The sequence below is a fragment of the Pan troglodytes genome, chromosome 5 (assembly GCF_028858775.2).
Source record: "Pan troglodytes isolate AG18354 chromosome 5, NHGRI_mPanTro3-v2.0_pri, whole genome shotgun sequence".
NCBI classification, from domain to species: domain Eukaryota; kingdom Metazoa; phylum Chordata; class Mammalia; order Primates; family Hominidae; genus Pan; species Pan troglodytes.
Genome location: NC_072403.2, coordinates 68,921,651 through 68,936,444, shown reverse-complemented (window position 1 = coordinate 68,936,444; position 14,794 = coordinate 68,921,651). Strand labels below are relative to the sequence as shown.

General features: G+C 35.2%; 1 protein-coding gene across 1 annotated transcript; it reads right to left on the bottom strand.

Moving 5' to 3' along the window:
* Positions 1 to 11,911: 11,911 nt before the first annotated feature.
* Positions 11,912 to 12,603, bottom strand: FKBP1C (FKBP prolyl isomerase family member 1C). Its single transcript, XM_054687009.2, is given in 1 exon segment — positions 11,912 to 12,603. A coding segment is annotated over 1 exon segment (438 nt). The 3' UTR covers positions 11,912 to 12,165.
* Between the last annotated feature and the right edge of the window lie 2,191 nt (positions 12,604 to 14,794).

Below are 14,794 nucleotides of genomic sequence, written 5' to 3'. Positions count from 1 at the left end.
AAAATGATAAAATTATGTCTCATAAAAATATAAAATATTTTATTTAACTCATCAATTAATGAGTAAATTAGTAAGATGTTATAACCACTTCAAATGAGAATTTAACTAATGGAGATTTACGTATCTACTCAACAAATTCATTTGCATTACCATAAACAGGAGCCAATTGCATTACTGTGACAAAGAATATCTGTGTCACCATTACTTTTCTGTAGATTAACTTCCATCTCTACAGAACTATAGAATATTCTAGTCAAAGACAATGAAAGATGCAGATCCTTATAAAATTAAGACAAACTTCAGCATTCTACTGAAAGAACATCCAATAATTTTTTTTGCCTTATGGAAGTCATTTACTTTTTTTCTTGACACTTATAATAGTCCAATATTAAATTTTCATCCTTTTGAAATTATTTTCATATTTCCCCTATACCTTCCTGCCACATTGTACCCTTCAGAGAGGGACTTGACCATAAACTCTTCTCTGGGCTGCGTAAAGAATCTCTCATTTTCCCCTTCTATTTAGTTGACACCAGCTACAACAAAGAAGGCCAGTTAATTAGCAAGTTAAAAAAAAAGTGTGAGTAACTTTTAGAATCTGTGAGAAAGCACTGGAGAAATGAAACTGGAAGAATTAGTTGATAATTCTTGCCTTCTGTTTTTCCAGTGTTTTATTTAATCCCCACGTGCTTTCAGATAGTTTAAGCTCATTTCTTTAGATTGAGAGAGAATGGAGGATCCTGAAAGGACTTGGGAACATGAATGAAGATAATTAGAGGTGATGGTGACAAAAGGAATAGTAAATACAGGAACTCACTTTTAGAGACTCCATCAAAGGACAGGTTCTTCACAAGGCAGTTTTGTTTTACTTTGGTTTAAGGGTGGACCATTATCAACATCCTATAAGAAGAGAGGTTAAGTAACATGTGAAAGACCATACAGAAATTAAGTGGCAGACTAGGGATTAAATCCAGCACAATCAGATTCTCAGTTCCTAAAAACTAAAAAATTAAAAATTAAAAATTCAGCCTGGGAGCAGCTGTAGCACAGGAAAGTTTGCACCAGGATAGGCTATGATGTTTTGGTGTTTGAGTCTGTACTCAGCCAGAAGTTCTTAGTAGATACACAGAGGCTGGATCTGTGAAATATTTCACCAGTCAACTCAGTAAAACTAATCATACAACCCCCAAAATACTCACCCACATGGTAGATGTTGAGTTATAAACAGTTGTCCTCATATTTGGTGAGCTCTATTATTTTCTGTACCAATGGGGATGAGAAAGGGGGTGGGCAGCAACTTTCATAATTTAGAATACCAGATCATTTAAACACACTAATGTGTGTTCTTAAATGTTCTTTTGAAATTATTTGAATATATATGTGGCAGGTATTTCAGAACTCTTTTTTCAATAATAGTATTATATAGTGCTTATTCAGTTCTGGGTACTATTCTAGGTATTTTTATATTGTGAAGTCATTTTATCCTCTAAACAACCTCATGTTTAGTATTATACTATTTTGTGGATGAGGAAGTTGAGGCACAAATGTTGAAGCTGGGATTCAAACTCATGTAATCAGTTTCCAAGAACACATGCCCATCACTGTAAAGCTACCTCATGGTGAGACTACACTCAGTAATACCAATTCACAGGTGATGAGAATGCCCTGTTTCCTCCATGAAATTATACTTTTATCCTCACCTTGTAACTCACACTTAGCCTGGAATAAGGTTATTTGTTCTATAGCATATGTAGGTTTTGTTCTTTTTGTACTTTCCCTGGGTAGATAAGAAAACTGGGTTTAGAAGATTCACAGTCAATAGGATTTGAGATGTTAAGATAATGACAGTAAATGGAAGAGAAATTACAAACAGTAAGATCAAATTAGTTTCTTTAGTAAGTACCAATTCAACTAACTGGAAGCAAATATAAGGAAAATGTAGTTAATAGGATAGCATAGCTGTACAACTGAATATTGGTGATTTTAAAGGTGAGCTACACAGTATAAATCATAGAAAGAGGGAGTGAGCTTTAAGAATTTAACAAAATTCTGTATAGCATCACATCTGGGCTATAATTATTACTTGTGTGACCTTGAGCATACTAATTAGCCACTGTAAGCTTCATTTTCCTCACCTGTAAAATGGAGATACTACCAACTTACCTTAAAGGGACAATTGAAATAATGTTTGTTAAAATGCATAGTATAGGTCTGGCATATGACAAATTAAGTGCTCAATCTGTGCTAGTTAGTGATTATAAATTACTCCAAGACGTTCTTTACAGAATGTTTTTAGTGGCAGTGTTTCTCAGCTACTAAAAAATATCTTTGAGGATAGAGGATTTTTTACTTTATAGTCATATAGAAATGTGTATGCAGAAATCTTGAAATTGAAGCAACCCTTGAAGTGAGATCCAACTTGACTGTGGTGGAAAAGTAATTCAATAAAGCCAGAATGAGCTGTGATATGGTTCATACAGAGCATTGTTATCTGCTGCTAATCATATGACAGGACACAGTACAGGGCCAGTGGCAAAAGCAGACAAAATTCATATTTAACTTTCCTTTCACATCTCATAAAATTTCCCTTCAATCAATGAAATAAAACATTTATAAGTGCTTTTATTTTTTAAAAAAATACTTCAAATTCTACCAAATAATTCAGAAAAAATATCTGCTTTTATTTTACGAGTGTTTTTTTATTGTCCATGACAATACAGAAATAAATTCCGCAAGTAAGTTTACTCTTTGTTTTCTGTCATTTTTAGGCCTAATATAATTCATGATTGGGGATAAATTATCCATTCAATGCTTGATTTAATCCAAAAGCTGAATTTTCAGCTGAATAGTTGGCATGCAAAATAATTGGGGCTACAGCATTTCTAAGCTGATTTCTTTAGTAATTTTAGTGACTCATGTGGATCTTTAGTATTTTGAGACATGGATTTAGTTTAGGATCTATTTTTAAGATTTTATTTAAGCTTCCTGTTTTTGGAGTGTGTTTTCCTTATAGCACAATTATGTTCTTATTTTAGTTCCCACTGGACAAATTTAAAGTGATGGTTAGTCTTTCCAAGGAAGTATAAATATATATGTAATTGCATTCTGAGGAAATATTTTCTAAGTAGAAGAATTTGGTACTTAGTGCTTTCAGGTTTGTGAGGGTCCTGGGCCAATATTGTGGCTATTGTTACTTTTTGTTGTTGTTTTCAAACTAGATTGACTGTGAAGTTCAAAGAAGTAAAAGTAAAGCTTTGATGGAAATTGCATAGTATAATTCTATACTGTTTTATACAGCATTTAAATTATTGCAGTTCATAGAAAAAGATGAAAAATTTCAGAATTTGCTTTGTGAAATAATCTTAAAAGCCAAATACGATAAAAATGGGAAAACAAAAATTTTCATAAATATAGCTAGATCATAGACCAAAATTTTCATAAATATAAATCCAAAAAAGGAAGAGAATGCCACAATGTTAGAACTAAAAGCCATTTGAGAGAAAATTACATTCAACTTCAACTTCCAAGTAGCAAATGAGACAAGTGTGGCTCAGTGAAATTAAGTGGCTGGTGGAAAATGATGCAGTCAGTTAACCAACATGATGCATCATCATGAAGAATTAAAAAATTAGCCAGGCGCGGTGGCTTGAGTCTGTGATCCTAGTACTTTGGAAGGTCGAGTTGGGCAGATCACTGGAGCTCAGGAGTTCAAGATGAGCCTGGCCACCATGGTGAACCCTGTCTCTAAAAATTAGCTGAGTGTGGTGGTGGGCGCCTGTAGTCCCAACTACTAGGGAGGCCGAGGCAGGAGAATCGCTTGAACCCAGGAGGTGGAGGAGCCGAGATCGTTAACACTGTACTCTGGCCTGGGTGATAGAGCAAGACTCTGTCTCAAAAAATAAAAGAATTAAAAAATTAAATATAATGTTATAGAAAATTAATTGCATAAGAAATAATTTTATTACAAAGTCAGCTAAAAAAACCCAGCAAACCACTTTAGAAAGCGAGTGATTCTTAAAATGTGGAAAATCGCTGTACTGTATTGCTGCAAATTATCCAGGACTTTAGATCTTGTCCTTTAATTCTCAATTCGTTTCACCACTATGATGTGCAGCCAGATTTTAGTTATTCAGTCAAACTAGGTGTTCTTTGGCCAGTTATTTAACCAAATTGCTACTTATTTTGTTAACCAGTGTTGACCTGATGAATTACATAGGCAGTCTCAACATATTTTTAAACGAGAGATCTTGAAATAAATGATTTATCTGTATGGATTAAAAAACAAAAGATATCATTATTTTATAACATTTTACAAATTATTGGAGGTTGATATATGTCATATTCCTCAAGCAGTTTGCATAAGATGACAAAAACAATCTCAAAAATTCTATAAAATAGTTGGCTAAGTTTTGAATGAAATTGAATTTTGATGTCATTTTAGACATTACCAAAACCAGAGAATTGTCAAAATGTGAACATAAATATTTGGAGCTTTTAATCTAGGAAGGCTGATATATTTCAAATTTAGAAACATTACATTATTTCTTACAGTTTAAAAAAGCTGGACAATGACACATCCCTCTTCTTCAGCAATTCAATTATCAGAAAAACGTGAACCAATTGGGAAAAAAGCACTAATTGAAACAATAAAGATATAATTGTAGGAAAATGAATCACACATGACACACAATATATTTAACATTATTCCATCTAATATTTTGGCTAGCTTTCCACAAATGCAGCAATTTAGAGTGTAATTTGAAGATTTGGCCAATTTGGCATATCTCAATCAATTCACAAGGAAATTGAAATATCAGTTTTTGTAACTTAGGGGCAAGTCTTTCAAGCCCTTCCCCGATTGATTCAAATAAAAAATCTTTCCACCACACACGTATGTGAATGTTTTGAAATCCTCTTATTGTCCTTTCTGTACTCATATTTCAGCAGCATTCAAAGTATAACAGCTGGCTGATCATGAGGTTTTTTTTTCCCTATAGCCATTGGCTGCTATATTTTTCTTTATGTTCTTAATGGCTGTGGATAGCTGCTAGGCTAGCATCTGCTTGAAACACAACTACAGTGAGAAATTCACAACCACAACTCAAGCCTCTGGGTCTTTGTAACTTACAAAATAGCTGGGGCTCAAATTGTTATATGAATCTGAAAAATGAATATCTGTTCACCAGGGAAAGTAGAAGAGAAAGCAGGGAGAGGATATGGAAAACAAATGAGAGTTTAGCAGTCTGTTCATTTTACGTTACTGACAGAAAATCTTTTTGAAACAGCATAAATATAACATGAATATGGTTGTTTCCAGAGTTTCCAAACTCAGGTAAATTCTCTAGAGAACACGTTGAGCAATTATATTCAATTTCAGGATGTGCTGAAAGTTCTCATTACTTATAGGCTTCTCTGAACAGCAGACCCTTAATACTGATTAAAAATTAGTTACATTTACCATAGTTATATAAATTTGCTTTCATGTACAAATCTGCATATATGATTTTTTTTTACATTTCTGTACTACATAGTACAAAGGATATAAAATCTTGGCTTATGATTTTTGCTGTAAATTAATGATATTTGATATTTTAGTGGTATTATAGTAATGGATATAATATGCATTTATATGAATAAACTATATCTTTCTGAAGATTTCTGAAACATAGCAGTTTTATTGTTACTTTGGGGAAATATAAATAATAAGGCTGGCTATAAAATTTTAGCTATTTGAAGTTTTTGATTTTAATTTCTGTGGGCTTGAGCATCTGTCTCTTGTCATGACTAAGTTATATTGCCTGCATTTGCACTAATAATCATTTACTTAAGAATAAGGATTAAAGGTCTGTAGAAAGGTTTAAGCATCACTGAATCCTATTTTATTTGATCAACTTCCATGTGTGATATTTTGGATCACTAAGGTCAGTGGTCAGGAGTTATGTAAGAAAAATGTAAGGAATTAAATTTTCATTTGGTTAATAGTATCTGTAATTCAAATTATTTATATGCAGTAAATTGTAGCTCTAAGATATTAAAATATCCGAGTTAGGCCCAGAAGATAACCTGAATAACATTTGGCCAATTAGTAAAATCTATTTCTTATGACTGAATACACAGTGCTATAAACTAAATATTTGTCTCCCACCCCCAAATTTCTATATGGAAATTCTAACCCTAAATATGACGGTTTAGAAGCAGGGCTTTTGGGAGGTGATTAGATTATGATGGTAAAGCCCTAATAAATGGGATTAGTTCCCTTATTAAAAAGACCTCAAGGCTGAGTGCTGTGGTTCAAGCCTGTAATCCTAGCACTTTGGGTGGCTGAGGTGGGCATACTGCTTAAGCTCAGGAGTTTGATACCAGCCTGGGCAACATGGCAATACTGTGTCTCTACAAAAAATACAAAAATTAGTTGGGTGTGGTGGTACTTGGCTTGTAGTCCCAGCTACTTGAGGGGTCGAGGCAGGAGAAACCCAGGAAGTCAAGGCTACAGTGAGCCAAGGTTGTGCCACTGCACTCTAGCCTGGGTGACAAAGTGACAAAGTGAGACCCTGTCTAAATAAATAAATAAATAAATAAAAGACCCAAGAGAGGTCTCTTGCCCTTTTGCTGCCATGTGAGGACTGTGAGGACACAGGGAAAAGACAACTGTCTATGAGCCAGGCGCTTACCAGACAGCAAACCTATCAGTGCCTTGTTCTTGGACTTTACAGCCTTCAGAACTGTAAGCAATAAATGTTTGTGGTTTAAGCCTCCTGTGTATGGTACTTTTGTTATAGCAGCTCAAACAGACGAAGACACATAGATATGTATATTTGTTCATATATACTTGTACATTTAGATACATATATCAATTATATAATATGGGAGTCATATTTCTGAAGTTTCTAGATAGGGTGAATAGAATCCAAACATCCAGATAATTAATGGACATTCCCAAAATAGCAAATATCAAAACAATATATTGAAAAGTAAAATAAATAATTTTATAAAATAATCTTGTAATCAAGAAATAGAAAAATGGAGAAAGACAAAACATTAGAAAAAGATTGATAAAAGTGCTTACATAAAATTTAAAAAAAATCTGCAAAGAAAAATAAGAATGACGTCTAAAGGCAACTGGCAAAGGTCCATATTCTTTAATATATAAGAAGCTCTTATCTTTCAATAAAAAAGAAGACATGCATAGCTATTTCATTAAAAAATGCAACTATTTTACTAACATAAAAAGATGCTAAGTAAGGCTCACTTGTAATTAAATATTTGCAAATTAAAGCAATAAAATCCATTTGTCATTTTTTTTTTTAAATGAGCTTAGTAATACCCACATTTGGCAAGAAGATCTGGTATGTTAGGCATACTTCTGCTAACTTTTTGAAGGGCTATTTTGCAATAACTGTGCAATAAAAAAAGTCACATGATTTTTGACCCAGGTGCTGCATGGTTAGAAATTTACCCCAATTGATATATTTGAAACCATATGTCAAGATATACATACACATACACATATACACACATTCACACACATATTTCTGCAGCATTGTCTATAATAACAAAAATATTGGAAACTACATAAATGTCAACACTACATAAATATTGGTAATCTATGTATATATAATATCATGGATTCACACAAAAAGATGAAGCAAATATATTTGTGCTGATTTGGAAATATCTTCATGGTATATTGTTGGGAGGAAAAAGAACAAAGTTCAAGACAATGTAAGAACAATGTTCCAATTTGTGCAACTAAAATAATCACCAAGATGTGCTGTGTATACTATATGCTAAGACTTACACTAACTACTTTACAAATTTCAACTTTAAAGCAATCCCCTCCATTCTTCCTATATTAAGGATCTGAAGGGATTTCTAATTTTCCCAAAATTACGCAAGTGACTAACTTGAATTTATGTCTCAGTATACAATTGTTAAGTTTGTTAGGGGCAAATGCTCAAGTATGTCCCTGTAATTTAATATTATAAATTGTGGCTACTGAAAGATCATGGTATAACCTCCATAGAGAATGTCATGTAAAAATGAGTTCATTCTATGTTTCTTACCATTTTTTATTTACATATCTATATAGTTTATTTTAACAAGTACACATATTTGTGTCTTTTCTTTTTAAAGAAATGATAGTCAATTATTATATATTTTTTAAAAATTTGACTTGTAAGAATTAGCTTAGGGTCTTCTAACAGTCACATAGAGCAAAGTGCTAGGGGCTGGAGGGTGATGGATGTGGGAGGGGGATTATTAAGATGATTTTAGCTGCATTCACATGGCAAAGCAGTCATCTCTCAGGGGAGCTACCTGAGTTCTTTACCTTTGATACCAGATATATATTTTTACTCTTCTTGAGATGATGCAGTTCATGTAGAGCATCAACTAAGGCTCAAGGGCTTTGCACCAAAGTGCTCCATCAGCTCAGCAACACTTACTAACACTTCTTAAATTGAAAGGGCAATTGTTCCTTGCCTTTTCTTTCTTTTCCTCTTTATGCATAATTCATACAAGATTATTTATCTATTTATCATGCTACTCTATATTCTAACTGAAGATTAGAAATGAGAAAATAGAACTTTTTTGGCCACAGATTCAGGAAGAATCTTTTGCTTTTAAACATAATCAATTAAATTTTTTCTTGAAATGAGGCTCATAATTTTGAAATCTGAAATAGTCTTGTTATGAAAATTGTACAATCATGGTGAATAATAGTGAAATATAAATGTGTAGCCTTACAAGTGAATTTGTAATGTTGCAGGAATCAGAAGGACCAGAGAGACCAATGGGTGAAACAGGAGGATTTTATTTAAGTGGCCACTGGCCCAGCAGATTCACATCCAAAAGCTGAGCCCTGAACAAAGACAGGGCTTGACTTTTATATATATTCCTGAAAGGGGCTGGCTAGTTTGATTGTGGTGGAGGGAGTCTAATGGCATGAAACTCATGGTGCAGGCAAGTGGGCTTACAGAAGCAGAACAAACACAGTTAATCAAACAGTGACAGGGTTAAGCTTGTGACCTTGTAGCTGCATTGAAAGAAAAACAGGAACTTACAAAAGTTGGGAAATTGAGAAACAGTAATGGGATGAAGAGCTAGCAAAGGAATTTGTTTTCTTGTCCTTGCTCTGAGGGGGGTGTTGGGAGGTCTCTGGGGCTCATTCCTGTGGACTCTGGCTTCCTAGATAGTGTTATCACATCTCGGCCAGGGCCCTGCCTATTGCTGGCCTTGGAGTGAGTCAGCCAAGTACAGGAAAACTTGTTTTTCTCTTTTAACTTCTGCTTCAGTAACAAAGAGTGGAGAACAACATATTTTTTAATACTCAGAACTTAAATTTTTACAATAATTTTAAAAATACTATATATAATTGGATGACATAGATTACAGATAGGCTAAACTATGATAACAAAGAGGTCCCAAAATGAAAAGGCTCAAACCAGAAAGCACATTATTCCTTTTAGCAGTCAGTGGGCATGTGGGTTCTACTTCTTGAGGTAAGCCAAGGTTTCAGGCTGACTTGGTTGCTCTTGCATAATGAGGGTTTCAATGTTACTGCACCATTTACAACTGGAGAGAAAAGGAGAGGGGAAGGGAAGGGAAAGTGATCTTTCTTTAAGGCAAGTGCAAGATGCGGGAAGCATGCATTTCTCTCTGGCACAGTTCACTGGTAAGAAATAGGATTCATGGCTAGCCATACCTCTGAGAGAAGCCAGGTAATATAATCTGGGTGGCTATGTGCATTGTTGAAATGTTATTACAAAAGAAAAAAAGAGGGCCAGGCACAGTGTCGCACTCCTGTAATCCCAGCACTTTGGGAGGCCGAGGCTGGTGGATCACCTGGGGTCGGGCGTTCGAGAACAGCCTGACCAAGATGGAGAAACCCCATCTCTACTAAAAATACAAAAGTATCCAGGTGTGGTGTCGCATGTCTGTAATCCCAGCTACTTGAGAGGCTGAGGCAGGAGAATTGCTTGAACCCAGGAGGTGGAGGTTGCGGTGAGCCGAGATCATGTCATTGCACTCCAGCCTGGGCAATAAGAGTGAAACTCCATCTCAAAAAAAAAAAAAGAAAGAAAGAAAGAAAAGAAAAAAGAGAAGTATAGATTTTTTGGGGGCAGGAACAAACAGTTTGTCTCATTTGCCCTTAATTATTTCACAATTTTAAAATTTATCTTATAGTTGCATACAAATACTAAAGGATGGAGATTAATAAAGCATAACCTGAAGCTGCTATAATATGAATTAAGATGCGTTTTTAGCTGCAAGCATTTAATTTACATTTAAATATACTAGGATTTAGAGTGTTAAGTAATTGAAACTAAAAAGTCCGGTCAATAGTTTTAATCCAAGTCACCTATAAGTTACATTACTACTCTTCATTATAAGAATTGTACAACTGAAAATTCATACTGTTATAAAAATGCCAGGGTTTTGGTCTAGGTCCTGCAGCTCACTACCCTGAAAGCCAATCACTGAGACAATGAGAATTTCCAGGGAAGAAGGCTTTATTTGGGTGCTACAGCTGAGGAGAACGGGAGATGAGCCTTAAATTAGTCACCTCAACCAACTAAAACTAATGGTTTGTATAGCAGGGAAGAAATGTAACTATGTGTGGGAAAACAGGAATTAGGGAGGGGTAAAGAAGAGGAGTTGGTCAACAGGAAGCAGGTGGTCACTTATGTGATCATGACAGGTGAGGAGTCTTTCATCTTATTGTCCAGATGTGGTGATCTGGTAAGTTTCCTTTCCTTGATACTGTCTGGGAGGCCTGATGGGTGGTTTCCTGAGAAAGGAACCCAGATAAGACAAATGTAACTTTGTCAAGTTTTAAGATGGGAGCCTCAATTTTTATGTTTATTCAAAAGAAACCATAAACAGCAGTTCTATGAGTAATTAGGCTGGTTCCATACCATATTTTTATTTATATTTAGTTATTTATTTAATTTTTTTATTTCCATAGATTTTTGGTGAACAGGTGCATACTGTATTTTTATTTTATTTATTTATTTATTTATTTATTTTTTGAGAAAAGCCAGCATAAAGCACTTTTATTGCAATAATAAAACTTGAGACTCATATATGGTGCTGGGGGAAGGGAGCAGCAACGATTCCTCTCACCAAATCACTACACAGGACAGCAAAGGGGTGAGAAGGGGCTGAGGGAGGAAAAGCCAGGAAACTCTGAGATCAGCAGAGGGAGCCAAGCATCAAAAAACAGGAGATGCTGAAGCTGCAATGACCAGCATCATTTTCTTAAGAGAACATTCAAGGATTTGTCATGATGGCTGGGCTTTCACTGGGTGTTAAGTCTACAAACAGCACCTTCAATTGAAACTGTCAATTAAAGTTCTTAAGATTTAGGAAGTGGTGGAGCTTGGAAAGTTATGAGATTACAAAATTCCTGAAAGTCCGTTAGAAAAACCACAGGATGAAAAAAAAAATATAAGTCAGTCCACAAAGAAGGCTTCAGAGGTCCCTGCTGGCCCAGGAACAGATACCTGTAGTGTCCAGCATCGCAGTGAACATGACCTGCTTTCAAAGGCAGAGAGTTTAAGGGGAGGGTGGGGTGGGAATGGTGGAGGCAAAGCCTCTCCCCATCCCCACCTCAGTTTTAGGTAGGGCTTTTAATTTAACCCAAGGACATCTCTCAACTTGGAGAATAATTCAGTCCTCAACAGTGCCTCAAATCTGCTATGGATTTGCAGCGCAGCAGCAAGAATGTTTAATATATAATAGATAAAAATTTCATCCAAAAAAATAAAATAAAATATTCTTGCAACCCCCTCAACACCAATTCCTATCCTAACTTTAACTTATCACTTGTGCTGTTAACACTTGACCATGTACTTAATTGGAAACCTATATTCAAAAGACTGAAACTGAATCTTCACCCCAAAATGAAAAAGTAAAATGAATAACTTGACGTTTATGGCATATAGTTTAGGTAAACACACATACCAGGAGAAAGGGGAAGAGGAAACAGAGGTGTCGGAAGCAAAGCGGAGTGACAGAACACATTCAGTCGGGGCAGATGTCTATACAAAGTGGAGTGGAACATCAGGAAAAGCTCCATATGGATTGATGTGCACACGTCTGGAGGCACCAGATCCCTCCATGGCAGATTCAAGAACAGGGAGCTAAGGGAGGAGGCCATTCCTGTCATTCCAGTTTTAGAAGCTCCACATCGAAGACGAGAGTGGCATGTGGTGGGATGATGCCTGGGTGCCCAGTGGCACCATAGGCATAATCTGGAGATATAGTCAGTTTGGCTCTCTGACCCACACTCATCTGGGCAACCTCTTCTTCCCAGCCTCGGATCACCTCCTGCTTGCCTAGCATAAACTTAAAGGGCTTGTTTCTATCCCGGGAGGAATCAAATTTCTTTCTATCTTCAAGCATCCCGGTGTAGTGCATCACGCAGGTCTGGCTGCGCTTCGGGAAGGTGCGCCAGTCTCCTGGGGAGATGGTTTCCACGTGCACTCCCATGGCGGCGGCCGACGCCTAGCGGGCGGGCAGTTCGACTGGCGGCGTGGACCGACAGCGACCTGGCGGCAGTTCCAAGGCTCTGCCTAGTCCCTCAGCGCGTCGCCTGCCCATACTGTATTTTTAAAATCTACAAATTCTATATTAGTGCCTTCTGGGCAAGTGTGTTGAATGAGTCACTTAAAAATCTCTAAATAGGTTTTTTTTTTTTTTCCTGTACTGGAAGTGTTACCATTTCATTGTTAACTTTGTGTTTAGTCTCTCATTATCTGTGGCGGCTACGTTCCAAGATCCCCAGTGGGTGCCTGAAACCACAGAACCACAGATAGTACAGAACCCTATATATACTATATTTTTTCCTGTACATATATACCTATGATAAAATTTAATTTATAAATTAGGCACAGCAAGAGACTAAAAACAATGACTAATAATAAAATAGAACAGTTATAACAATATAAAAGCATCATTACTCTTGCACTTTGAGGCCATTATGAAGTAAAATAAGGGGTTCATATTAAACACAAGCTCTGAGGTACCTTACAATTGATCTGATAACCAAGACAGCTACTGAGTGACTAACAGACAGGGAGGGTATACAGTGTGGAGATGGTGGACAATGGGATAATTCACGTCTCAGTCAGGTGAAAGCGGAACGGGATGGCTCGAGATTTCTTCACACTACTCAGAATGGTGTGCAATTTAAAACTTATGAATTGTTTATTTCTGAAGTTTTCAATTTAATATTTGCAGACCACTATTGACCATGGGTAACTGAAACTGCAGAAAGCAAAACTGCGGATAAGGGATACTATTGTACATATCTGGAGTTTGATTTAAAGGTCTAAAACAGATCTCTAAAACTTTTGCTCAAATGAATGAACTGTTGTCCAACTAAATAGTATACTACGATTAGTGTAGCCACTATTGTCAGGTTTCTGCCAGAAGTATCAGTGTAGAGAGACATTTTAAAGAAAAAAGGAAGGATGTATACATTTGAGAGTTGTCCAGTACTTTGCATATAAACTCACAGTTATATTTTTCTTTCTGTGTGTTCTATTATGTTCATGTTAACTTAAAAAGAAATATGCTTTGAGTCTAGTTTACAAAGAACGATATAGATTCAGTAGTCTAAACTTAATGATTTACATACAGCTTTTTTAGTGATAGAAAACACTAGGTAAGTTAAGAAAGTTTAAGAGAAGCTGCTATTGTTCTTGAAAGCATGTATATTTAACTCTTTCTATGTGAAAAGAATGTTTTTGCATTCTTTGTTGCTGTAGATGTTATGTGTATATACCTTTTATTTTTGTAATTTTTTAAAAACAGTGGAATTATAAATTTCTTATCAACTTGTCTTTAGGTTAAATACATTTAGTGTAGCCTCTGCTTGCCATTAGGGCTAAGAACCTAACTACATTTGAAATAGAACCATAGTCGACCTACGTTGCAAAAATTTTTTATTAGAATTCTTCTGATAATACTTCACACATTTCATAGCCATCTATATGCTAGTATTTCCAACAAATTATCAGATGCTATTTCTACATAACCCTTTTCTCAACAAATGACCTGTCATGTTCATAATGGCCTCATTTTTTGGTGGCAGTTTTAATTTTATCTAGCAAAAAATTGAAAGCTAACAAAGAAACTAATTACATAGTTTCACAGTTAATAATATGGTTTCTAGTTTTAAGACTTGTAATGTGCAAATTTATCTAGTTAAATTTTCTAAGAGTCGAGGCTGCTGTTTCTTCTTTTAAAATCATTTACAAACCCTTTTTGAAGGAAAGTAGAAATTTTCATACTGTGGTCTTACAAGGATTGAGTGTTGATTTTACATTGTAGTTATTGATTATTTTGTAAGCATAAACTCATCTACATCACATTTCCATTACACACACAATGTCTCGTTAAGTTTCCTTCTTTGAAGAATTAACTGCTCTCCAAAATGTAATCAGAAGGAAGGCATATCAACTGGGAATTTATTTGGGTTATTTACCAATAACGCCAATAGTACTTATTATCTGAAACCTTGGGATTTTGAACAATATGATTCTTAAGGTATGTTGTTTTTCTGACAGAAAATTCAAGATGTGGAGAGTTATTTTATCTGTATCTAGGGTTATCTTAGCAAAGACACAATTATTAATAATTAAATTGACTAATAATACAAAACTGATATCATTTCATGTGATTTTGTTAACAAATAAATATTTTAAAACCAATATTAAAATGTAGTACTTTAACATTTTTGTCACTTGATACTATCCTTTGACAACTTGAAGAAGAATTTAAGATAGGA